Source organism: Pantherophis guttatus, chromosome 2, assembly GCF_059756535.1.
Source record: "Pantherophis guttatus breed Tessera chromosome 2, ASM5975653v1, whole genome shotgun sequence".
NCBI classification, from domain to species: domain Eukaryota; kingdom Metazoa; phylum Chordata; class Lepidosauria; order Squamata; family Colubridae; genus Pantherophis; species Pantherophis guttatus.
This window is the reverse complement of record NC_142064.1, coordinates 105,888,900-105,916,627: the sequence shown is the minus strand read 5'-3', so window position 1 is coordinate 105,916,627 and position 27,728 is coordinate 105,888,900. Positions and strand designations below refer to the sequence as shown.

Below are 27,728 nucleotides of genomic sequence, written 5' to 3'. Positions count from 1 at the left end.
TGCGTCGCCTAAGTCTCTGTAGTCACAATGCGTTGCGGCTTTTCGAAGCGTGGCCACATAAGCACTGACCGGCTCTCCGTCTTTTTGAACTCTTTGCCGGAGTTCGTAGCGCTGAACAAATTTGGACGGAACTGGAGCATAGTGGGCCTTCAGGTTGGCCTGAAGGACGTCCTAGGGAACCGTCTGGACTGGGGTTGGCTCGCAGAGGGATTCGGCCATCTCGAATACGCCTGGCCCGCAGTGGCTTAAGAACAGAGCCCTCTTCCTGTTCGCCGAGAGCCCTTGCATTTCGCTCGCTTCTAGGGAGCACTCAAACCTGGTCAGATACGATCCCCACTTCTCTCGGGTCGGGTCGAAGGGTTTTGGCAGAACGTAGGCAGACATGCCATGTCTCCGTGTTCGCTAGTCACCCTGGCTGAAGTTCTAAGCTCTTTTGGGGTTGCTTCTTGTGTCCTCTATCCCACCTTCATCGCCAATGTTGTAGCGTGGGAATAATGAGAGGCACAAGCAGGCTAGTAACAACAGCTCTTTAATTCAGGGTGAGACTTCAGCAAAAACTCACAGGCAGCAGCCCTCTTTATATACTTTCCAGAGGCGACCAAGAACCAATCAGGATTCATTGTACATTTGAATTTCCCACACAAAATAGATACATACATAACACTAATGTGCTGAAGCTGACCAGACTGAAGACGCTAGGCAGATGAATACCTGGTAGGCACATTTTTTTCCCCTATTTTCCTCCCCAAAAACTAAGCTGCATCTTATACTCCGGTGCGTCTTATACTCCGAAATATATGGTAATTCTAACCATTTTTGAAACAGATATTAAGGTTGACAGAGATAAATATGACAAAAGTATCATAGAAAAAATCCCTAGTCTTACTGCCACCAATGAAAAATGAGATGGTGTAATTCAATCTTCTTGATGACAAACACATAGACAGAAGAGTGAATCTGTTATATTATTCACCCAAAAATCCATTCCTTCCCCCTTTTTAGGATGGGCACTGTGTGAAGGGATACTGCAAGATTTCATGGCAACTGGGCATGATTCCAAATGATCCCTGCACTGATTATCGGTGTATTCTTCAGCAGATTCAACTGGATTTATGTATTTAAAGCTGAGAAGGACACAGATGCAAGAAAGTTGGAGACTGTCTGCTTTTATGCCACAAATCCATATTTTAGGTTTTAACAAAGAGGACTTTTTTAATATCTCAACTGATGCAGGCTCAGTTCACATGAAAAAGAGAAAGGGAGAAGTTAGTGCTGAACTTAAATTGTGGAATATTCTACATCAGGAAGCAAGGTTTGTTTATCTGTATCATAGAATTCTTGCTTTTTCCTCAGGATTCAAGACCATATTCACTGACTCATAGCAGTGGTGGGTTCCTCCCGGTTCGGCCTGGTTCAGCTGAGCTGGTAGCGGTGACAATATGATGTCACCAAACCGGTTCTGCCCCCCCCCGCCCCCACGGGTTATTCTTACCTTTTATTTGGCCTCACCCCCAATCTATTGCTGCCTCCTGAGTCCCACCTGATGGCTAGAGGGAAAAAAACTGTTTAAACTTTTGCCGCGGGGCTTCAAAGGGCCACCCTACAGCTGATCAGTGTTAAAAGAAAATAAATGAGTAGACCGATGCCTGAAAAAATAAATGGGTAGACCCAGTAGTAGGATTCTACTTCGGTAGAACCAGTTGTTAAGTAGTTAAGTAGTTAAGCAGTTTGGAGAACCAGTTGTTAAAAGAAATCTCCTTTCGTTTTTTTTCCACTTTACAGGGTTAATCCTGTAAGGATTAATTACAACATTTGGTGTTGTTTCCTAGCCTAATCTTTATTACAGAAACTGCGTCTCCGGCAGATGCCTAGACTTACTGTCTGGTTCCGGAGGCTATTTTTTTGCTTGACTTTCTTAAAGGGGAAGGGTTGTTTTAAGCTTTTTACCCCGCTGTTGGGAGGAAATACTCCCCTGTTGGAGTTCTTCCAGTCAGGGTACAATTATCAGCACTTTGAAGAAATAATTGAATCCTTTTGTGTATATGGACTACTCAGAGGGCTGAAAAAGTTATTTTTGACTGGTCCCTGCACTTACGACTGTCCTCACATTTTACGTTTTTCGCCCTATCTTGTCACCATGGTGAAGAGAAGCAGTTGTGAAATGAGTGACATGGTTGTTAAGAACGCTGCACAGGCATAAATGTGAGAATGGTCATAAGTGTGAGGACCAGTCAAAAGTGCGAAGACCTGTCAGAAATGATTTTTTTCAGCCCTCTGAGTAGTCCCTATACACATAGCCATGGCCAGCCGGTCACATGACCAGCTAGCCACGCCCACCCAGTCACATGACCTCCAAGCCACACCCACAAAATAAGCCATGCCCACAGAACCGGTAGTAAAAAAATTTAGAACCCACCCCTGACTCATAGCCTATGATATACCAGCTGGTCCAAATCATCCAAGTAAATTCTCTGTCAGTGAGCCATAAAGGAGATGCCACTTGTCTCCTCCAGACTTCTTTCAAGGAAAGATACTCCAAGCTCTGTCGTTCTGGTATGCACTGTGGGCAATCTCTCAGCATACACTACAAGTGATCAACCTAGAACCTTCTTGGTGTACATTGAAGGTCTTCTAGGCTGACCAGCTTCAGCACATGCTATAAGCAACCCTAAAGCCTCTGAGCTGTGGAGCACTTTGACCAGTACCAGAAGAGAAGGCTGAGATCAGTACTGATCCAAAGCATTTGAACAGTTTTATTGAGGTGAATCAAGTCAGGTCTTTGCTTTGACAACGTGAATACTGTTGCTTCATAGCATGAATAATGTCAATGGAGTAAATCTAAGATCATCTTCATACAAGCCTAATATCATTTTATATCATCTCTAAATGTAATAAGTATTCCTTCCACCTCATCCAAATCGCTAATAAAAATGTTGAAGAGTAACATGCCTGGAATTAAACCCCATGGCACTCAAAGTAGTATCTTCTCTCTAATTCAATGAAGTATCATTAATGAACATTATCTGAGTTCAGTTTTTGAGCTAGCAATGTATTGAACTAATTCTCAAACTATTTAGCCTACATTTAATTAATTAGCTAAGCAGAATGCCATGGGTATGTTGTTAAATACATTATTGAAATCAAGATATATTATGTCAACAGCATTCTTACAGTCATGCTGTAAGGAAGCTAGTTGTTCTTCCTAAAAAAATGAGATGAAGTTTGACAAAGCCATGACCTAAAGCACTTTTCCTCAGCAAATGAATTAAGAATTGATATACTGCAGGTTCTAAGGAGCAATCGGTATGCTGGATACATCAGTCACCCTTTCCTTGCATATCTAGATATGTTTCTTTCTAAAGGCACAAAGAATACTTACTTATCCAGGGTGATGTGTGCCCATGTTTACTCACTTCAAATACTCCCCTTCACTCATATAGTCCATAAAAGACCCTGTCAACTCAGCAAAATCTTCCAATACAAGACTGGTAGAGTCCTCACCAGACAGGTCACTGTCAGGCCGAGATTTCCTAGGATGAGTAGAATGAGACACAGTGCAAGGAACCACAGGAGCTGTTTGGCCAACTGCAGGTGAACCACCTACAGGCATTACTGGTTCTTCATACTCTGCCTTTTCCACCTCTGTGTCTGAAGCAGGTCCTAAGACATGATAGAGGCTGGGTAAGCGGATGTCAAACTGAAGGCCAAACTTAGCAAAAAGCTTTTCATTCAAGGCATAGAGCTTTTCTGAGATGTCATAGCCAAGGAGGACAGAAAAGAGACGGGCAATATAGCGCTCCTTAGCCAGAAGCAAATAGAGCTTTTTCCTTTGCCAAGTGATAAAAGAGGAGTCAATCTCGGCTGTCAAAGTTACCTGTCAAAGAAAGAAGAGAAAAAAGTTCATTTGTTTGTTTTTAAGAATAATGTAGTCACTGTGTTACCTCACATTTTGTTAGATTTATTATACAAATATACAAGAAATGCACATTTTGAAATAAATTCATATTTAATATACTGTTTATTTGTGTGCATTATCAATTTTGAAAATGAGTTTTTACAATACATTGCTCAAGTATTTCCTGAAGAGCTTGGAACACAATGTATAAGGTTTGTTGCAAATGTATTTTTACATTTGCACTTTTAAAAAGCTCAGTTACATTGGGAAAGTGGATTGATCTTTGAGATTGACAAAAGCAAGGGAAGCATAGAGAGCATCTCTTTATTTTGAATGAGGAAAAATAAGAACATAAGTAGTGCACAGCTGGGGCAGTTTCCCTTGGCCCATCTAGTCTGTTCTCACAGTGCCATACCAAAGGCAGGAGGAACCCCACCAGTCTCACAGCAGACGGTCTTTAGAAATAGTCACACCATCATTAAGGCTAGTAGCTTTGACTTCCATGTATTGGTCCAACCCTTTTTTGAAGCCACCAAATTATTAGCCAGAACCCAATCTCATGGTAATGAATTCCACAGTTGAATTGTGTATTGTTTAAAATCCCCAGGGACATATAAACCACATACAAAGATATTGAAGAAACTCTCTGATGGTCTGGTTGAAGTTTTCTGTGAGAGATATGAAAGAATTCTTGAAGTACTAAATGACTGAACAAAATATTATTTACATCTTGAAAAAGGAAAAGAAATAGATCCAAAGAGGTATAGAGCTATCAATTTCACATCAGATTATGTGATTATTTAATCACATAATTTCATATACTACAGGCCACCCAACCAAGCAGAACAAATAGATGGACTTTTTGCTAATCAGTTAACAAATGTATGTAGGAAACATACTATAGTAGTAATGAGAGATTTTAACTACCCTGAAATCAACTGGGAGACAAACTCTGCAACAAGTGGGAGATCAAACAGATTCCTGACCAACCTAGCTGATAAGTTTTTCACCCAAAAGGAAGAGGAGGGAACTAGAGGGATAACCACACTGGACCTTATTCTTACTAACAGAGAAGAAGGGATAGAGAGGATTGAAGTGACAGAAACTTTAGGGGTAATGACCATGTCATATTAGAATTCAATATAATGCAGACACAAGCAACAGAACATAATCAAACCAATATCTTAGACTTTAAAAGAACTGATTTTAACACACTCAGAGAGAGTGGGGAAGAATCCCATGGATGAAATTTTTAAAGGGGAAATCAACTCAAGAAGCCTGAGAAACTCTGAAAAATATTATTATAAAAACCCAATCCAGCTCAATCCCACTGAAAAAGAAAAAGAAAATAACCAAGAAAAACCACATGGTTGCACAAAGAACGCTCTGATAAACTGAAAGAAAAAAAGGATAAGTACAAAAAAAATGGAAAGGGACACATAAGGAAGGCAGAATACCAACTAATAGGCCAAATTTGTAACAAATGTCAAAAATAATAATAAAAGTTTCTTTCAACACATAAAAAAGAAGAAGAAAGTCAAAGAAACCATAGGTCCAATAATAGGAGAAAATGGTAAGAAAGTAACTTTGAGTAGAAAGAAAGCAGAATTGCTTAATTCACTTTTTGCATCTGTACAAGCCAATTTATCAAAAACAGAACCATAAAAGACAGATTAGGAATGCAAATTAAAATGGCACCTGTCAATGCTAGACAGATTCAAATCACTGGTCCTGACAGATTACATCCCACAGTTCTGAGGAAACTGACAGGTGGGTTCTTAGAACCATTGAACCACATCTTTCAAAGTTCTTGGAGCAATGAGGAACTACCTGAGGACTGGAAAAGAGTTCCCATCTTCAAAAAAAAGGAGAGAGGGGGGAAAGATCCAGGATATTACCAACCAATCAGCCTGACATCAATGCCAGAGAAGATCTTGGAAAAGATAATCAAGCAACAAATCTGCAAACACCTAGAAGCAAAGTTAAAACCAGAAGCTAATATGGGTTTGTCAAAAACAGATCGACAAACAAATTTTATTTCATTCTTTGACAAAGTGACTAAATTAGTGGATCAGTGAAATGTTATTAACATAGTGTCAACTCTCAAAATAACTTTAGCTGAAGTAAATATCCTTTTTACTTAGTTTCTTAGTTGCCATACATATGGGGTGAGGGGGAGCTCTGGGGTGTGGGATAATTTCCTTCCAGGTGCCAGACATAACAGCAATAAGGCCCATGGGAATCAAGGTTGTCTCAACAAGTGTTCATAATGGCCGGAGGGAGTAGCTGAGTAGCCTACCATCTACCTGGCTGGTTAATGTGACCAATGACACTAGGGGGATGGGTGATATTTATTTCTCTTATTATACTGAAAACATGGGAAATATTTAGAGTTGGTTTCACATTTGAATGTGCCAATATGATGTACCCAATAAAATGGATCGTTGAGAGAAGCCACAGCCTCAGTGTCCTGAACTGATTGGGGCCATTACTCAGAACCATAACACATAGTGTTGACACATAAAGTAGACCACAATCTACTTCTTGGCAAGCTCGAAAAATGTGAGATAGACAGCACCACCACCAGAAGTGTTTGTAACTAGCTAAAAAGTCATATTCAACATGTAATCCTCAGTAGAACTACATTTACATGGAGGGGAGTAAGCGGTGGGGAATCCCAATGTTCCATTTTGGGCCCAGTTCTCTTTAATATCTTTTTGAACAATCTAGATGAGGGAATAGAAGGGGAAGTCATCAAATTTGGAGATGACAATACTGTAAGTGGTACGAATAGGCAACACCCCAGAGTACAAGCTCAAGATCCAAAAGGATTTTGACTGACATGAACACTGATTACAGAAATTGGGTATGTCTAGTCTAATGAAAAGAAAGACTAGGGGAGACATGAAAGCAGTGTTCTAATATTTGGAATGCTGCCAGACAGATGAGGGTGTCAAACTAATTTTCAAAGCACCAGAAGGCAAGACAAGAAACAATGGATGGAAACTAATCAAAGAGAGAAGCAACCTAGAACTAAGATGAAATTTCCTGACTATGAGAAAAATCAATCAGTGGAATGGCTTGCCTTCAGAAGTTTTGGGTGCTCTATCACTGGAGGCTTTTAAGAAGAAACTGGACAGCCATTTGTCTAAAATGGTATAGGGCCGTGATGGCGAATCTATGGCATCCGTGCCAGAGGTGGCACGCAGTGCCCTCTCTGTGGGCACACAAGCCATTGCTCCAGTCCAGCTTTGCTGCGCATGTGTGTGTGCCTCCCGCTAGCCAGCTGGTCTTTGGATCTCTGCCACGCATGTGCAGGGAGCACACAGGGGCCACGTACACATGTGTGGAAGTCAGGCATGTGGGGGAGCGTGCGTGCATGCACAGAGTGCATGCAGGGGGGCACACAAGCATGTGTGGAGGGCGCTTGCAGGGGACCATGCGCACATTACATTTTGGGGGTTTGGGACGGACATGCGTATTTGCGCGCTCACATGTGCGCTTTGGGCACTCGGTCCGGAAAAGGTTAGCCATCACTGGTATAGGGTCTCCTGCTTGATCAGTGGGTTGGCCTAGAAAATCTCCAAATTTGTTTGTTTTTTGTTTGTTTATTTATTCATTTGATTGATATTAATTCACACATGGCGACTCAAGTGAGCTTACAAGAATATAAAAATGTCATATAAAAACAATAAAACAGAGAATTAAATATAAAAAAATAAAATAATCCCCCACCCCGCCGCTTCAGCGACAACACATCATATGAGCCACTTAATGGGCTCCATCCCACTCTGTGTTCCCCAGGCCCGCTGGCAGAACCAGGTCTTCAGCCTGGTTCTTTGTATGTAAAGTTTATTGTCATTGTACAGTATACCCATACAACGAAATTCACATAACACCCAGAGACCAAGCCCAACGTACATGACAATCCCCAGACACATCCCCACCCCTAAACCACCCAAGCATCCACACAGCAGACCAAGTACCATAATGCTGTCCAACAGCTCACTGATAGTGGCCTTCAGTTCATTGTTGAGTGCAATTATAGCTCTGGAATAAAAACTATTCAGAAGATGTGGGAATACTCAGCAATCTATCTTCATTTCAACAAAGTGTTGATATCATGGCATTCCAATTAGCAAGCCAGTTGCTAATTGTGGACTGGATGGTGTGACAACGAAGGAAATGTGTCAACTGGCACTCTAGAATACAGCAAAGTAACCCACAGACCACAGGTCATACATAGCTTGAACTATCCCACACACACACAGTCACACATCTTTGAGGTCAATCATATGTTAACTGTACAACATATTTATAATGTTTTTCTGCCAATCTTTTGCTTATATCTAGTCCTGCAAAAAGTCCTCTATTTTTCTTTCCTAGGCTTATGGATTGCCTGGATAAGTTTCCTCTATCTTTACTTGCTGAGGTTTGCTGCCAAAATTCAGCAGTAACTATGGCATCTTTCTCTATAACTATTACATTTTATTCCCTCCATTCTCCACCCTAGTCTCTCTACCCTGAAAGCTTGCAAACAAGAAAGCTATTTTGCACCAGCATTTGTCTTATTTCCTTTTGTGGAAAGGAACAACACATTGTTGACCTTTCCTTCCTCCTGTACTTTATGAGATTACTGCCAATGTGCGCAGGCAGGGCCTCTTATTGCTTGAAGGCAGCATACAACAGGAGAAGGATTCTAATTATGCTTCTTATTAAATTAGTTGTCAATGACAGTAGGAATAGCCATGACTATTGTTAAATAAATTGATGAGTCTGTGGACAGTGAAATTAAAATAATGACAAATTATTTTTAGGGTTTTTTATTTTGAGTATATGATATTGCAATCAAATGTGCAGATGAGATGGGGGCTTCCTAAAAGGATTATGAAATTGTGGTTGATCAAAAGTTGAATATAAGTCAGCAGCAGGATATAAGTACTAAAACAGAAAAATCAGTTGTAAAACACATCAATTGAAATATTGTTTCCAAATCATCAGAAGGGGAAGAACTGATAGTTTCTACTGCCAGATCCCAGGTACAGTACTGTTTCCAATTTTGAGAAAGAAAAAAGAGAGGAGAGGAGAGGAAGAAAGAGAGAGAGGGAGGGAGGGAGGGAGGGAGGGAAAGAAAGAAAGAAAGAAAGAAAAAAAAAGGATAGCAGGGATAACCAGGGATTTGGTACATATGAAGAAAAATTGTAGGAACCAAGTAAAAAGTGGCTAAGAAGTGATTTGAGAGCACAATTTCAGATAATGAAAAGGTACAACACAGAAAAAGCCCTGTTCATTGTTGTTCCAGGGTTCATATCCCAGAATTATGGTCTTTTATAGGAAAGGAGTTTCCAGTTCTGCCTTAGGAGAAACTTTCTAATGGCAAGAGCAATTTAATAGTAGAGCAAAATAGTCAAGGCTGCCCTTTGCTCAATACGTTTAAAAACCTGAACCAGCATCTAATAGAGAGTTTTCATATCGATTCCCGCACTAAGCAAAGCCTTGGACTTGATCATTGACTGCTTGAATTCAATAATTCAATATATCTGCTTATTTATGGAAATCATTTATACAGTTTATAAAAAGTATTCTGTGAAAATGCAGGAGCTAGAGGCAACTGAGCCCTCAGCTGGCTCAGACATAGCATGGCCTGCCAAGCCACAAAATTCTTTTATTTCATTTTTAATTTTCATTTTATTAAATTTGTATACCGCCCTACTCCCGAAGGACTCAGGGCGGTGAACAGGCACGAAATAAAACACATAAATACAAAAGTTAAAACATGATTAAAACCCAATTAAATAATTTTTGCCCGAGACAATTTAAAACTCCCAATAATTTAAAACGAATTAAAATTTGAGTTTAAAAATTTAAAAGAAGGGGAAAAAATTAGGCCAGGCCGGCCTGCTGGAATAGGAGTGTCTTCAAAGCATGGCAGAAAGTGCACAGATCCGGGATCCTCCGTATCTCCGGGGGGAGCTCGTTCCAGATAGTAGGTGCCCCCACAGAGAAGGCCCTCCCCCTAGGGGCCGCCAGTCGACATTGTTTGGCTGACAGCACCTGGAGGAGCCCCTCTCTATGAGAGCGTACCGGCCGGTGGGAGGCTGTTTGTGGTAGTAGGCGGTCCCGTAAGTAGCCAGGTCCTAAGCCATGGAGCGCTCTAAAGGTGATAACCAAAACCTTGAAGCGCACCCGGAAGACCACCGGGAGCCAGTGCAGCTCATGCAGGAGAGGTGTCACACGGGAGCGCCATGTTGCTCCCATAACCACCCGCGCGGCCACACTCTGCGCCAGTTGGAGCCTCTGGGTGCTCCTCAAGGGGAGCCCCATGTAGAGAGCGTTACAATAGTCCAGGCGGGAGGTAACGAGGGCATGAGTGACTGTGTGTAGGGAGTCCCGATCCAGAAAGGGACGCAACTGGCGAATCAGGTGAACCTGATGAAAGATCCTCCCGGTCACGGCCGTCAAGTGCTCTTCTAAAGACAGCCGTGAGTCCAGGAGGACGCCCAAGTTGCGAGCCCTGTCCGTGGGGGCCAGCGATTCGCCCCAATAGTCAGCGATGGCGTCAACTGACTATATCGGGACGTTGGAAACCACAGCCACTCGGTCTTGGATGGGTTGAGCCTGAGCCTGTTCCTCCCCATCCAGATCCGCACGGCCTCCAGACACCGAGACATCACTTCAAGGGCATCGGCTCCTTATCAGCTCCTCATATGAATAATAGTGGGTGGGGGGAGGGAATGACTTGATCTGAGTCTCACATAGCAATGCAAGAGGCCAAACTAGACAAATCCAAGTCAAAAATTGGCTTACAGCAAAGCTGGTGGACAGCAGCAGGATCAAGGTCTTTTTTTGGTTACAAATGTGGCTTCTCCTTTCTTGCTATACTTTGTAAAAACATCTTGTCAAATTAGGAATTATTTTCAATGTGTTAATCTGCAGCTGGCCAAGAAAGGTATTACTTTAATTATGGGGTTGGATTTGATCTCTTATGATCAGCACAGCTGTTTTTGTGTTTATATTGCTGCAATGTTCCTTCTTTTAATCATTCCAATTAAGAAATTCAAAATTCAAAAATAATTTGTGGAAAAGATCCCAGGAACCCTAATCCTGGACCTCACCAATATCTAATCTCTTCAGTTAGGGTTTGTTTGAAGTATGCCTAGTTTCTTCTTTGCAAGTAGAGTTTTGGAAAGTTTCTCCTCTTTCAAGAGCAGCTTACTATGTACTACAGGCAGGAAGAGCGAAGGCAAATGTCCAAAGATATAGTAAACAAGTTGAAGTACACAAACACTTTCCTGGATGCTCACACTCTTTGCTCCTCAACAGAAAATGAAAGATGAAGGAAATTATAAAGAAATCTGAATTTTATGAAGAACATTACCTGAAATGTTCCATCTTCAGAAGGCCGTAATGATTCCCACTCTGGAGAATCCAAGAATTGATATGGGAAAACATAATGTAAAAACTGTCCATCCTGACTTACTTTAACCCTGCAGAAAGAGAAAAGGAGGGCAAGAAAATTATTAAAATTAAAAAAACTCTTGTGCAATTGATGAACAATTAAAAGACATATGATAAAGTCCATGCAGGTGGTCATTTAGATACAAACAACACCTTCATATAGGATAGAGTTGTTTTAGACATTAATATCTGTGGCAGTTTTAAAAAATACTGTTCAACAATATCAGGTTGTTCTGCACACAATATAAGTAACACGAAGACAAGGCAAGCAGGTGCAAAGAACAGTAACAGTCAGGAAGAAGGAAGTAATAGTGAGGCTTCAAGCTGTGTGTGCAAACTGCTATTCATTAATATGCCCCTAAAAGAAGTAAGCATTTCACAGGAAGCAAGCTTCATAGCTCTAACCAAGGCTAGTAAACAATGACTCGGAAGGTTTGATGAAACAGTTCCCTTCCCTTTCTGGCTTCGTCCTTGTTCTGAAGCATATGTTCACAACAAGAAGAAGGGAAATACTTTTTGTCAAAGCAATGACACCCCATGAGTCAACTACTCTGTCTTAGACAGTTAGAGCCTTTTCAAAGTTCCCCTCCCTCGTTGGGTGTAGCCATTTTGTGTATTGGACAGCCATTTCATTCAGCCCTGTTTGCATCTACCCATTTTGTCTGTGATGAAAAAAAAGCAAAGGGTCTGTGACAACCTATATTCTAGTCCCACCAATCAAGAGACTTTTCCCATCTGAGAAGAGATCTTAGAAAAGATGTGGCAAGGCCCTGATCGTTGCCTAGAGAGCATTCTCACCTTCCAGATTGGATCATGACCATGGAATCTTTCTGTTGCAGAGCTTCTTTTCTACATTGTTGCTGATGCTTGTATATAAACCATATAATGCTGCCAAGATACTATTCTTTCTCAAAACAGAGGACAAATTTACCCTATGGTAGGAGTATCAAACCCCAATCACATTGCGGGACGTATCACAACATATCGGGATGTTTTTTGCCTTTGTGGAGCTGGCGTGGTGTGGCCTGCACAGGTTGAATCCAGCCTGCAGCTGCCAGTTTGACAGACCTGCCCTAGGGTTTTAATAAGCATTGTATTATTGAATGCTTCCGGGAAAAAACAAATTAATTTTCAAGGATATATTTTGCTCTTGCATTGTTCTAGGAATTTTAAGAGGAATTTTAAATATTTTTCATTCAGGCTGACTAGTCTCTTGGTTTCCTTCAACAGAATAAATTCTGAACAGTATGATTAAAGATACATACCTGGTAAAAGTTTTCTGCATTTCATCACAATGACAAACCAATTCCAGAACACCATCCAGTATTGCTAAATTAAAACATTATTGTCAAGAGTAAAGGTTAATCTTGTGACTTCATTTGACTTTGCTATTGTTCCAGACTGCCTCTGTTTCACTTGGCTGTACTGCTAATTTGCACATACTCCTAAAAGGGGACTGAGATATGGCAGATAAAGAATAATACTAGAGGCCAAATTTTAACTTTTAGATATCTTATGTACAGTGTTTCAACACTCTAATGTTGCGTGTGAACAAATTCAATCTATCTCCAATAATGCTAAGAATCATATTATTAAAGCTGTACTCAGTTTCTTTTTTTCTAAAGGAAGGAAAAATATGTTTACTGCCATAAGGGTCTATAGCAAATTTTATGTTATATGGCATATGTGGGAAGTTTTATATCAAAATATACCATGTTTCTCCAAAAATAAGACCTGGTCTTATTTTCTTTTGGGCCCCAAAATAAGCACCAGGTCTTATTTTCGTAGGATGTCATACCCGCTTACCTTAGCACCACTGCAACCATGCATCCCACACCCCAAACCTGTCGCCTGTCTTTTTCTGCAGCCACTCTCACCACTCACTGCCAGACGCTGCATGACTCATCATGCTGATGTCACCACTCATGGCAGGAGGCTGCATGGTGTGTTGCATCATTGTGTGCGCAGGCAGCGGCACGGCGCAACGTGCCATGTTGCATCCGGCTCCAAGCAGCAACACTGGTGCAATGCACCATGAAGCTTCCTGCCACAACCGTGGACACCAGCCATGTGGCATCTGGCCACAAGTGGCCACAGAAGGGCAATGACATAACAGATGTCAGGGCATGGGAGGCCTGGCTGCTGCAGTCCTAAAGTAAGCAGGTGCAGGGCGCTGGGGCAGCTCCACCCTCCCACCCCTACCCTAGCTTGATTTTTACACATGTGCTTTGCCCCACCTCATACAACAAGATGGTGGGTGGGGCTTAATTAGGGCTTATTTTGGGGTAGGGCTTATATCAGCTGCAGGCGTGAAAATCGGGTTAGGGCTTGTTTTCGGGGTAGGTCGTATTCTCGGGAAAACGCTGTATTTTATTACTTATACTATCTCCATCTTCCTTAAACATTTATAGAATCCACAATGGACTGAGAATCAGCTTCTCCTCTAGTTAATTGACTGTCAAGCTGAAACTAACTTAATCAAATAAAAATAGCAAACGGGGAAAAATATTTTACTCGAATCTCCTCAAACTCCCAAATAAGTTATGCAGACCTAATCCACATATCAAAGGAGAAGGTCTGTAAACAGAAAATAGAGTAAATTAAAATGGAACTGCATATTCATAAGAATAAACATCATAGATGACATGTACCTATACATATCCATGCCCCTCAAATGTCACCCTAGAATCAGCACATATGCACTGCCATACTCTTGCCAACATCTTGCCACTTGTACTCACTATGTTGTAGTAAATTGTATTATGCATTCATATTGATGTTTTAGAAATACTTTAAATTGTAAGGATTTTTACTGCTTTCTTTAAGCTAGGTTCTGTTGAATTTACTGGTTAATAACTGTAATAAGGATTATTCATATGGTAAAATTGATGGCAACCAAGGGCTCATAAAACAAGCTTGGGGACCATATGAGTTGTGTATGCCAAATATAGAGAGATCAAGAGGATTAGTGAAGCAGATCTTATTACAGAAAGAAGACGGGGTGATGATTTCTCTTTCATCATTTGCGTTCTGATTATTTTCATTTTCAACTGCATTTTTTGTTGTATTCAAGTATTGTTCATCAGAAAACAACAAAATACAGAGAAACTTTGGAACAAAGCCACAGATGCCCCTCAGACATGTAACCACAAGAAAAGTCATCCAGCCACCTAACCATGCCTTCACACCGCCACAGTCGAAGGACAGACCAGGCAACCATAGTTCTCACAAGCTAACCAAATGTGCTTCTGAAACTACTGCCACAGGACAAGAAAGACATTGTGGAAAGAATAGCAGGAAACAGAAGAAACATTTAACCAATTTTAATCATGGTGAGATTTACTTAATGCCACATCATTATACCTAAATGCATTCCTTAGGGCTTATTTAAAAAGCTATATCCTGTCATATCTGCTATTTCTTCCTGAAAAAACAGCCCTTATATTTTCCTCATTTCAAAATACTGCATTCTGGCTATTCTCAGCCGTTGAAAGGTTGTATTTATTTATGTTCCAAAATCTAGGTGGATTCCTGAATAATGATTAAGACATTGATTAGATTTAGAATCCTAGAACTGGAAGGGACCTTAGGGGTGGTCAATGGCATGAGACCTTATCATCCTGACAAAATGATTGTTCAATATTTTCTTGAAAACCTCTATCTCTTCCATAGTTTAATTTTTTTTTTTTAAATTTGATTTATATGCCGCCCTTCTCCGGAGACTCTGGGCGGCTTACAGTGCGTTAAGCAATAGCTTTCATACTTTTGTATATTTATACAAAGTCAGCTTATTGCCCCCACAAACTGGGTCCTCATTTAACCTACCTTAGAAAGGATGGAAGGCTGAGTCAACCTTGAGCCTTGGAGAGATTCGAACCAGCAGTAAATTGCAGGCAGCTGTGTTAATAACAGGGTGCTTTAAACCACTGTAGTACCAAGGCTCTTGTTCTCATTGTCAGAAAGTTCCTCCTTAGTTCCAGGTTGGACCTATCTTTAATGAGCTTCCACTCATTGCTTCTTGTTCTACCCTCAAGAGCTTTGAAGAATAACAACTCATCCCCTTTCTATGGCAGCCCCTCACGTACTGGAAGACAGCTATCATGTCACTCTCTAATCTTTGTCTTCATTGAGGTAGATATACCTAGTTCCCTTTAACCGTTCATCATACCACTTAGCTTTCAGACTCCTTATCATCTTTGTTACTCTGCTCTGCACTATTTCTAAGATCTCAGCACCTTTTTTGTATCATGGTGACCGGAACTGTATTCCAAATGTGGCCTCATTAGTGCATTACAGTGCAGTATAGAGTGGTTTTATCACTTCTCGTGATCTTAATAGCAGTGGCAATAGCACTTAGCACTTAATACTGCTTTAGCTTTACAGTGCTTTACAGCCCTCTCTAAGCGGTTTACAGAGTCAGCATATTGCCCCAACAACAATCTGGCTCCTCATTTTACCCACCTCGGAAGGATGGAAGGGTGAGTCAACTTTGAGCCAGTGAGAATCAAACTGCCGAACTGTTGGCAGCAGGCAATCAGCAGAAGTAGCCTGCAGTACCGCATTCTAACTACTGCACCACCATGGCTCATCTGTTGATGCATTGGCTTTTTTGGCAGATGCAGCAAACGACTGCTCATATGTAAGTGGTGGTCCACTAGGATAATCAAGGCACAACGTATTTTGTGAGACTCGTACTGAGAATGTCTGACAGTATGGTCTTTAAGATGAGCCTCCTGATTCTGCTCTTTTTTTTCTATGCTTCTCTGTTCAAAGGAAGCAAAGATCCATTATTGGAAACAGTATATATACTGCACCCTTTAAAATTAAATAAGTTCAGCTAATAATGCAGATGCTGGATATGCTGTTCTTCTTTTTTGATAATCTATGAAAGTTTCAAATTTTGTTAGCACGTTAGCTGGGTTTTGTGCATGTTATTGTACTTTTATGAAGTTATTTCAACCTGACCTTCACCTTACAGGTCTGCACCTGCTATATGTGGAAATTGTAAGTTCCATTTTTAAGATTATATTGCTACAGCATATGAAAACTACACCAATGTGGCTCTATTATAGATAATGAGCTTTTCTTCATAGCGGATCTGGGCCTGGGGCCGAACTGTCATGTAATCTTGGAATACCTTTCTTCTCCAGAGAGTGCTTGTTCTGAAGAATCATTCCATTACTATTTTTGTAAGGGAGACCTGTTTGTTTTTACCAAGCTGCCATCACCTTCTCCATCACTCTTGATAAATCTGTCATGGGCTACAATAATGTCTTGAAGAGGGAGGAAGGGAATGTCACAGCATCTGTTCGGATATTACTTCAATATCTTCCTAGATAAATTCCACTTGTAGTATCATTGCTTTAACCTTGTTAACAATATTTAAGAAAGAATTTCATTTTGGTAATCTATAAAGCCTCTCCCATTTAAATTCAAAGTCTCAATGTGTTACATAGTGTGTCATTTTGTCTCTTTTCCATAAATTTTGATTTCCATTCTTGGCATATATTTAACATCCAACAGGCTTTTTGTTGTTCCCTTAATGTTTTGCTTATCAACAATAATTTTCTTCTAAAGGTTTAATAGATTGATCCCATTTCCCCAATGTTTAGGTTTGAAAGGCAGCCCATTTCAAGAGTACATATTTTCAGGGTCCTTAGGAGTTGTGTTCAGATCCTGCAAATCATTTTACTGAGCTACACTAAGGTGATTTACCTTTTTTGCTAAAGATTGGAAACATAAAGATAATTTTTTATTATTGTTTTTGTTTGTTGCACAGTCAACTAGATGTTCAGACTGGGTTTGGCATTTTTGTATACCTATTGAGTCCTTTCCAAGGACCTGGGATAGGCAGATGTGGATGATTGATAGTGTTACAGATTATTGTCGCTGGATGTAAACTGTTCCGATTAAAGCCATCTTTTGCAATTGACTGATGGTGAATTTGTCAATGCCAATGGTGTTCAAGTGATGCTCCAGTTGTTTTGGGATTGCACCCAAGGCACCTATTACTATTGGTATTACCTTTGATTGCTCTTGCCATAATCATTCTATTTCTATTTGCAGGTCTTTATATTTTGTTATCATTTCCAGTTTTTTCTCTTCTATTTAGCTGTCTCCAGGAACTGCCATGTCCACTAGCCAGACTTTTTTTGTCTTCTTATTGACAATTGTTAAGTCTGAGGTGTTATGTGACAGGTGCCTGTCTGTTTGAATTCTAAAGTCCCAGAGTAATTTAGCTTCTTCATTTTCTATGACTTTCTCTATTTTATGATCTCATCAGTTCTTGCTTGCAGGCAAATGATACTATTATTATTATTATTATTATCTTTATTCATTAAATATGAAACTCAGTCAACTGAACATTCAAAAATGCATCACAAATACCATTGACTGGTGCTAATGGTTGATACGGGTTGCTGCCAGCATCCAAGTACCTTCTTAAGATGTACGATGTTCCAAGTAGCGCAGTTTTTTGCAGTTCTGCTGGTGTTATTGCAGGAAGCTGCAATTTGCAGATGCATCTTATAAAATTATTGGACATGGTACCAAGTGCCCCGATGACAATGGGTATCACTGTTACATGTTTCATCCATAGCCGTGTAGTTTCGATGGCCAGGTCGCAATATTTCATTATTTTTTCCAGTTCCTTTTCTTCGACTCTGGCATCTCCTGGTACCACGATGTCAATAAATTGTATGTTTCGGTTTTCGACAACTATGATATCTGGCATTTTGTGTTCCAAGTGACGATCTGTCTGTATTCGAAAGTCCCACAAGATCTTCACCTTCTCATTTTCTATAACTTTTTCCACTTTATGTTCCCATGACTTTTTGGATTCAGGAAAGTTGTATTTTTTACATAATGATCAGTGGACTAATTTAGCAACTCTGTCATGTCTAGCTTTGTAATCAGTTTGTGCGATTTTACTGCATTCACATATTAAATGTGAAACAGTTTCAACTTTGTTGTTGCAAAGTCGGCAGTTTGGATTGTTGGTGGATTTTTGTATCTTTGCTTTCATGGCATTAGTTTGTAGTGCTTGTTCTTGAGTAGCGAGTATTAAACATTATTATTGTTATTGTTATTGTTGTTGTTGTTGTTATTATTATTATTATTATTATTATTATTATTATTATTATTTAATCTTTAGTGAGATTCACAGCCTTTGAGGCTGGTTAATAGCTCAGCAGCTCGAGTCCTAACCAAGGAGCTAGGAACTGTTAAGGTATTGTCGGAGGATATAAGCTGTTCCGAGTAAGGTGTTTTTTTGTAGAGTCAAAATGTTCAAGTCCGGCAAATTTAGAATTTCTAAATAGCGGGGTAGCCCTTTGGGTATTGCTCCAAGGGCTCCAATTACAATCGGGACAACACACGATTTCTTTTTCCACAGTCGCTCAACTTCAATTTGCAAGTCCCGGTACTTTGTGATTTTTTTATTATTTTATTATTATTATTATTATTATTATTATTATTATTATTATTACTACTACTACTACTACTACTACTACTACTACTACTATTAATTTGAGTAGGGTGCTTGTTATTATTGTTGTTATTGTTGTTGTTAATCTTCTATTCGATTTAAGGACCTAACAGCTATTAAGGTAGCATCTGAGTATATAGGCAGTTCCGAGTAGGGTGGTTGCAGTAGTGGAATTAAAATAATTTAAAAACCAGTTCTCTGCTCTAATGAGCAGCTGGGTAGGTGTAGCTCGGTGGTCATGTGACTAGGTGGGCTTGGCCAACTCATGTCGAGGGCTGCCTCGCCTTGCCCGGCCTCTCCTTGCCACGCCCAGCCCTGCCTCACCCCTCACCTCCCAGCCACTGCTTGTCATGCCTGGCCTCTCCTCTCCTCAATTACGACCACAATTGAGCCCAAAATTTATGTTGCTAAGTGAGAAATTTATTAAATGAATTTTGCCCCATTTCACAATTTTTCTTTCACATTTGTTAAGTGAGTCACTGCAGTTGTTAAAATAGTAACTTAGTAACTGTTAAGTGAATCTGGCCTCCCCATTGACTTTGCTTGTCAGAAGGTTGCAAAAGGGGATCACATGACCCTGGGAGACTACAACCATCATAAATGTGAGACAGTTGTCAACCGTCTGAATTTTTATCACGTGATCGTGGGGATGCTGCAACGGTCGTAAGTGTGAAAAATGGTCATAAATCACTTTTTTCAGTGCCATTGTAACTTTGAATGAACTAAATGAACTGTTGTAAATCAGGGATTACCTGTACAATTACCTGTATAAATAGCTTCTTTGCTTGCAAAAAACTGCCCTAAATACCAATAATTAGATTAGAAATGGGGGAATACACACTGAAGATCAATGAGTCACAGCCATCATGAAACCTAAACCATTCTGTCTGAATACTTTCCTTTTCATCAGCAATACCTGCAACCTGGAGTTACAAATCAGGCAGGGTGCCAGACAGTGGTGAAATCCAATTTTTTTTACTACCGGTTCTGTGGGCGGGGCTTGGTGGGCGCGGCTTGATGGGCATAGCAGGGGAAGGATACTGCAAAATCTCCATTCCCTCCCCACTCTGGGGCCAGCCAGAGGTGGTATTTGCCGGTTCTCCGAACTACCCAAAATTTCTTCTACCGGTTCTCCAGAACCTGTCAGAACCTGCTGGATTTCACCTCTGGTGCCAGAGCACCTTGAGGAATTAAAATAGTTAAAATGCAATGATAACTATCAGCAGCCAACACTTGCTCATAAAGTGAAACCCTTTAGCAGAGAGGTCATTTAAGCTCTCCAGAAAGTGGGTGGGCATACTTGGGCTATAAAATGCCAACCCAAAGAGACAAATTAACAAAATATATAAGGGACACAGGTTCAAGTCACTGCCCTCCCAAGCTTGTCAGGATCACAATAAAAATAAGTATATGCCACAGATATCTAAATAAACTTCAAGCCAGGTGCCATGTTACTAAGCCTTATTATCATGAGAGAAAACTAATACGAATTGGAGGGAGGATCCACACCCCTACCTCCTTTTTTTTTTTTAATCTTACTATCAGTGAGCAATCATGTGCCTTTGCCACTCCGAAGCAATGCAAGAGACTCCTACCCCAAAGGTGCTTTTTCAAGAGGCAACTTGACTTTCTGAAAAACAAGAAAGTCCAATTGCCCCTTGAAAAAAGCACCTTTGGGACAACCATGACCTGGATGACTGGAGAATCCCCATAGACAAGAGACTCCTGTGCTCAGTGAACTGACAAAGCACCCTTTTCCACCCAGGAGAAGCAATCCTTAGCTCCATTTGCATTACTTAAAGATATTAGCTGATCTCACTTCACAAAATATCGTAAGGAAATCATCCAGATTTAAGAAAAGATTGTGTTGGAGGAAAGAGGGAAAGACACAGCTTGAAAAATATTTCTTTTTCTAGACAGAATTGCTTAACTCGATCATGCAAGCAGCGGCAGTTCGAAAAAATTACCTCATCACTTTTCTATCAGTGGGAGGGGAGGAGACCTCCCGAAGCCCTTTTTTTAGTAACAAACAAACAAAGAAGCCAAAGACTAGCCAGATTGCTCCATTTAGAGAAGATTACAGATCCAGGGAAGAAAGAGGCCTGCAATCGCCCCCTCCTACCATTAATTTGGGACAGAGGAGGCAAGGAGTGGCTGGGAGAGGATTCAGCCATGTTGGACGTACACTCCAAAAGGACAGTGCCAGGAACCACTAAAGCAGTGTAAAAAGCTTAAAACAACCCTTCCCCTTTAAAAAAAGTCAAGCCCTGTAATAAAAGTATCAGCAAAGGTGATGGTGGGGGACTCCAGAGAAGCTGCTCAGGCTATAGAAAGTCTGCCAAAAACCATTAACAGCTGTTACAATGTAAGAAGGCTTAACCAAAGAGGCAGTTTCTGAAAACACTTAAGCAAGACAATAAAGATAAACAGGATTAGGCGAGAAACAACACACAGAGGAACTCCTTCCTGCCTTCCTGCCTTCCTGACAGGATTAACCCTTTAAGGTGGGAAAAACAAAAGGCTATTGGAAGGAGAGTTAACAACTGGTTCTCCTGAACCGGTATGAACTGGCTGAATCACACCACTGGGTGGTTGTTATTATTACTGGTGTTGTGTTGTTATTGTTAATGTTCAATCGATTCACAATCTGGGACTGGTAAAAATTTAGCAGTTCAAGTCTTAACCAAGGACCTAACAGCTGTTAAGGTTATTATTGTTATCATCATCATCATCATCATCATCTTCTTCAACAGATTTCAGTTATATCCATGATTACGCCTAATTCTTAGTAAGATTGGAGCTATCCTGCCTCCTTCTCAAGTACTTTGCTCTAAAAAGTGAAGAAAAAAAGTTATAATACAATAAGATATTAAAAATAAAGTTATAAATAAAAAAACAAATATAATAATTTTTAGCTTTACTTGGTCAATAATAAAGGATTAAGACAATGAAACTTTATTTAAAGAATATGAAACTTGATGCTGAAACTCTAGAAAGAGTGCAGAGAAGAGCAACAAAGATGATAAAAGTCTGGAGGCTAAACTGTACAATGAATGAATGCTTGAGCAGGGCGTTGGATTAGAAGCCCTCCAAGATCCCTTCCGACTCTGTTATTCTATGATATTATCAGTTTAATATCTTTAAGTACATAAAGTTAATGAAAAGCTCCCAGCTTTTACAACATACAGTAAATGGCTTGGAAAAAATATAAAGATATTTATATTTGATAAAATATAAATATAAAGATTTATACTTGATAATATATATATCAAATATAGATTTTCCAATTTCACATTTGCATTTCAACCATTTAACAAGCTAAAAAAGAGATATATTTTTATAGAAAGCTTTTTAGAAAAGAACTAATCATTAAAGGAAATATATGCAAATACAAATTGCATTTTTCTCCAGAAAACATTTTGAAAAACATAGTAGGTTTTCCACAGGATCTATGATAGTGGGAGGGAATATGAACTGGAATTCAAGAACATAACCCTCACCAGTTTCCATTATGTTATCTACCTCAATTAAGAAAACTAATTTACACCAGTGAAAATTAAATCCTATATTATTTTTTAACCAGTGGTGTCACACATTCTTAAATGAGTTATTAAACAACTATTTAATGGAGTATGAGCGCATATCACTAGATATATACCAAGGCTTTTAAAGCTGGAATGCAAGGTACATGGATAAAACTTCTTAGAAATCTTAGGAAAAACAAAAAATAAATTTAGATAAACTACAAAGAAAGGCTAGTGAATTATTTATCATATTAAAAAAGCTCTTTGAAAAATATAACACAATTGATGCTAAAAAAGGACTAGAACTATGAGATTTAATATTTACAGTGATAAAATTATTACATAACAAAAGTATTATGAATATAGTGATAACATTAGATTTGTATTTCACTGTCAATGCAAGGCAGCAAATGTACCTATTTCTCCTGCCTCTTTTTTTTCTCACAATAGCCCTGTGAGGTAGATAAGGTTGAGCCGAGGTGGCGCAGTGGTTAAGAGTGCAGTACTGCAGCTACTTCAGCTGACTGCTAGTTCAGCAGATCTGCGGATCAAATCTCACGGCTCAAGGTTAACTTAGCCTTCCATCCTTCCGAGGTGGGTAAAATGAGGACCCAGATCGTTAGGGGACAATATGCTATTTAGTATACCGTCTTTGGTGTAAGCCGCCCAGAGTCCTCGGAGAGTGGGCGGCATAGAAATATGACTAATAAAAAACAAAAAAAACAAAAAACCAGTGTCTGCCCCAAGTTAACTGTGCCAAAGGGAGGCTAGAACTCCCTGTTCCCTGGTTTCTGGACCAGCACTTTCTTTTTTTTTTTTTTTTTAATATAAACTTTATTGTTTAAAAGAAAGAACATTTTAAAAAAAACACGTACAAGTTTCTCACAATTGAGAGACAAATTTACATATACAGTACATAAACGTCACCTATTAACTAATTTCCATTATTCTATATAAATATATATATTATATGTACATATATATAAACGTACAATAAAGTATTCCATATTCTATACCTCTGACAGTGCTGTTTTTTGTTATATTGATTTCTTCTAAATTTCATCTCTAGCCATTTCCTTTCCTCTGGTTTATCCATTGGTACCATCTATTCCATGTTTCATAATATTTAGAGTCTTCCTTATCCTGTAACTCTAAGGTTAGTCTATCCATCTCTGCGCATGTATATATATTTTGTATTAATTCCTGATCTGTTGGCAATCGATCGCTTTTCCAGAATTGTGCTAATACTAATCTTGCCGCTGTGATTATATGAAGTATTAGGTATTTTATGTCATTTCGGATGTTCTTTTTGATCATGCCCAATAGGAAAATCTCAGGTTCTAATTCAATTTCACAATCTGTAATTTCTCTTATCCATATCCTTACCTTGTTCCAGTATTTCTTAATGATGGGGCAAAGCCACCAAGCATGGTAGAAGGTTCCCTGTGTTTTTCTGCATTTCCAACAGGTCGGATCTACATTTGGGTACATTTTCGCAAGTCTTGCAGGGGCCAGGGGCCATCGATACCACATCTTATAATGATTTTCTTTGTAGGCCACCGATTTTGTCATGCTGTAATTAGTTTCCCAAACTCTTTCCCAGTCTTCTAGCTGTAGGCTGTGCCCGATGTTTCTCGCCCATGCTATCATCTGCCCTTTCACTAATTCTTCTGCCAAATCATATTCGAGTAAATATTTGTAGATTTTTGAAATTAATTTCCCTTCTTTAGATTCTAATAATTTATCCAACCTGTTTTGTTTCAAATCTATTCCCCCCTCCTCCTGGTCCTTCCTATATCTTATCTTTATTTGTGAATAGGGCCACCAGTCTATTGCTATTCCTTGTTCTTTTAATTCTTCCCTAGTTTTTAATTTGCCCTGTGTATCTAATATTTCTCTATATCGTAATATTTTTTGTTCTGATGGTGTATTTGGGTGGGTAATTGCTTCTATTGTTGACAACCAACCGGGGATTTTCATATAATGCTTACTTTGAATTTGTTGCCATGTACTAATTAAAGATTTCCTAATGGTATGATTGTTGAAATGTTTATATGATTTGTTTCCAGAGTTCCAAATAAAGGCATGCCATCCCTTCATTAGGTCATGTCCTTCCAGCTTTAACAATCTTTGATTCTCCAAAGTTATCCATTCCTTGATCCATAGTAAACTGGCAGCCCTATAATATTTTTGCCACGCTGGAAAACCGAAACCACCCCTAATTTTATCGTCTTGTAATATATTTAATTTTATTCTCGATTTTTTCCCCTCCCATACAAATTTTGAGGTTATTTTATCCAAATTATCAAAAAATTTCTTATCCAATTTTATTGGGATCGTTTGGAATAAATAAAGGAGTCTTGGAAGTATGTTAGATTTTACTACTGCTATCCTCCCCAGAAGGGACAACTTTAGTTTCCCCCATTTATCTAAATCTTCTTTAATTTTCTGGACCAAGGGTTCGTAATTATCTTGTTTTATTGTTACAGTTCTAGCTGTCAAATGGATCCCCAAGTATTTCACCTTCTTAGTTGCCTGTAATTGTGAAACCTTTACTAATTGCTCTACTTGCTTTGCTGTCATGTTTTTTGTTATCATATTTGTTTTTTCTTTATTGATTTTTAGGCCTGCTACTCTTCCAAATTTTTCAATTTCTTTTATTAACTTGGGGGTCGTTTCTATTGGGTCTTCTGCAAAAAAGACAAGGTCGTCCGCAAAGGCTTGGACCTTGTACTCCTCTTTCTTAATCTTTAGCCCTTGTATCTCTTTGTTTGCCCTAATTCTAATTAATAGATTTTCTAACGTTAAAATAAAAAGCAAAGGGGATAGCGGACATCCTTGCCTTACTCCTTTATTTATTCCAAAAAATCCCGTTGGATCCCCGTTTACTAATATACATGCTTTCTGATCCTGGTATATTGATGATATCATTTTTATAAATTTGTCGCCGAAATTCATACTTTTAATTTGATGTTTCATGAATTGCCAGTTTACTTGGTCAAACGCTTTTTGTGCATCCAGAAAGATCAGGGCTATCTGTCTCTCTGAATGCACTTCATAATACTCTAAGACATCCATTACCATCCTTAAATTATTTTTTATTTGTCTTGTGGGCAGAAAACCGTTTTGGTCTTGATGTATTTTGTTTTGTAATATTTTTTTCATTCTATTGGCAATTATATTCATTAGAATCTTATAATCGGTGTTCAACAAAGAAATTGGCCTGTAATTTTTTATCAATGTGGCATCTGCCCCTTCTTTTGGTATTAGGGAGATATACGCTTCTTTCCATGTGTTTGGTAGTTTTGCCTCCGACAGGGCTTCATTATATACTTCTAATAATATTCCGTTTAATAATTCTCCGAATGTTTTGTAAAATTCTGTTGGTAAGCCATCAGTCCCCGGTGTTTTGTTATTTTTCTGTCTCTTCAATGCTTCTTTTAATTCACCCATCGTGATCTCCCTGTTTAGTAATTCTTTTTCCTCCTCTGTTAATATTTGTACCCCCTCTCCTTTTAAGTACTGTTCAATTTCCTCTGTTGTTACTGTGTCTTTCCCATACAGCCTCTGATAGTATTGAAGTATTATTTCCTTCTTTTTCTCTATGCTTTGTTGGATCTTCCCCTCATCATCTTGTAGTTTCTGGATTATTCTTTTTTCCCTTTCCTTCCTTAACCTATACGCCAACCACCTCCCTGGTTTGTTTGCGTGCTCAAAGTGATTCTGCCTTATATATTTCAAATTTAGTGCGTATTTCCCTTGTTCTAATATATTGAGCTTATGTTTTGCCGCTATCCACTTCATCCTTATTTCTTCATCACCTGGATTCCCTTGCAATTTATATTCCCAATTTTGAATTTCCTCCCGTATTTTATGATATTCTTTTTCTCTCTCCTTTCTCCTTTTTGCATTGTACGCTATTGTAAGGCCCCTTACATACGCCTTAGTGGTGTCCCATAAATTTTGTAGGGAGGTGTGTTGTTTTGTGTTTTCCTTATAGAACAATTCTAGTTCCTTTTCCATATATTTCTTATATTCTTTCTCTTTCATTACCTGTATATTCATTATCCATCTATTTTTCTTTCTTTGGTGCCCCCTCCAAATCATCATTAATGGGTTATGATCTGCCCAATCATTTGATAAGATTTCTACAGTTTCTATCTCTCTCATTAACATACCAGATACCCATGCCATGTCTAACCTGGACCAGGACTTATGTGGATTCGAGTAGTATGTGAAATTCTTGATTTCGGGGTTATAAAACCTCCAGCTATCTATCATGTTTAACTCTTCCACCATTTCTGTAAAAGTTCTAGGTAATATATTTTTCCTACTTTTATTTTGCTGGTCAGATTTATAATCTTTTTTAACATCCGAAATGGCATTAAAATCTCCAATTAAACATACATTTTCCATTTTTTGCTCTATGATTTTCTCATGTACTTTTTTATAAAATTCTAATTGTTTGCTATTTGGTGCATATATCGCTACCAACAATATATTTTTGAAGTCAAGTTTTAACTCTACCATCACAATTCTACCTTCAGTGTCTGTATATCTTATATTACTATCTATCCCTTCCTTAATATATACCACTACTCCTCTTTTTTTTTCTTCTGCCAGTGATGCATATGTTATTCCTAATTTCTTATATTGTATGTAATTTATATCTTGTTTTCTTATGTGTACCTCCTGGAGACATACTATATCGGACTTTTGTTTCAGAATCTTTTTGAAAATTTGGTGTCGTTTAGATGGTGAGTTGAGGCCATTTACGTTTACTGATAGAATTTTTAGAGTTCTTTCCATGTCTTACTGACTTTCCTGTTGTTTCTTCTTTGCTTCTTCTAATTCCTTTTTTTTGCCTCTTGTTTGTACTCCTCCTTCCTCCTGAGTCTCTCCTTCCTCCTCTTTCCCTACCTGTGGTGAGGTTCTTTCACGTTCCTGACTCTGATTTCCTTTAATGCTTCTTCCTCTCTCCTCTCTGCTGCCATTTGTTATCTCACTGGCCATCATTTGATCGTATAGTTCTTTTGCCTTACTCTGCGAATCCACCTTTATTTTCCTTCCCTGCCACGTTACCAACATTCCCTCAGGTATCGTCCATTTAAAAGGTATATATCTCCTGTTTAGCAACGTGGCCAGGAACCAGTAGTCTTTTCGCAAGTCTCTTATTCTCTTAGGAATTTGTTTCAGAGTTACTATTTCTTTATTCTTGTAAAGCATAGGTTCATCCTTTGTTATTTTATAAACAATATCTCTCACCTTTCTTCTCACAAATCTTATGTGTACCTCCTGTGGAAGTTTGTGTTGTCGGGCGTAGTTTGTGTGTACGCGGTACACTTCATCTAATTCATTTATTATT

General features: G+C 39.1%; 1 protein-coding gene across 4 annotated transcripts in view; it reads right to left on the bottom strand.

Annotated features, from left to right (window-relative positions):
• POPDC2 (popeye domain cAMP effector 2) overlaps positions 1-27,728 on the bottom strand; it is a 51,930-nt gene that overhangs the window by 7,461 nt on the left and 16,741 nt on the right. The window contains exons 2-4 of one of the 4 annotated variants that reach the window (XM_087888372.1): positions 12,619-12,682; positions 11,274-11,382; positions 3,502-3,874 (exon numbers count right to left, since the gene is read on the bottom strand). In XM_087888372.1, the coding sequence (XP_087744498.1) occupies positions 3,502-3,874; positions 11,274-11,382; positions 12,619-12,638 (502 nt within the window). In that variant the 5' untranslated portion in view covers positions 12,639-12,682. Of the gene's footprint in view, positions 1-3,379; positions 3,875-11,273; positions 11,383-12,618; positions 12,683-27,728 lie in introns of all 4 variants that reach the window. The other 3 variants (XM_034411149.3, XM_034411151.3, XM_087888373.1) reach the window with 3 other exon arrangements.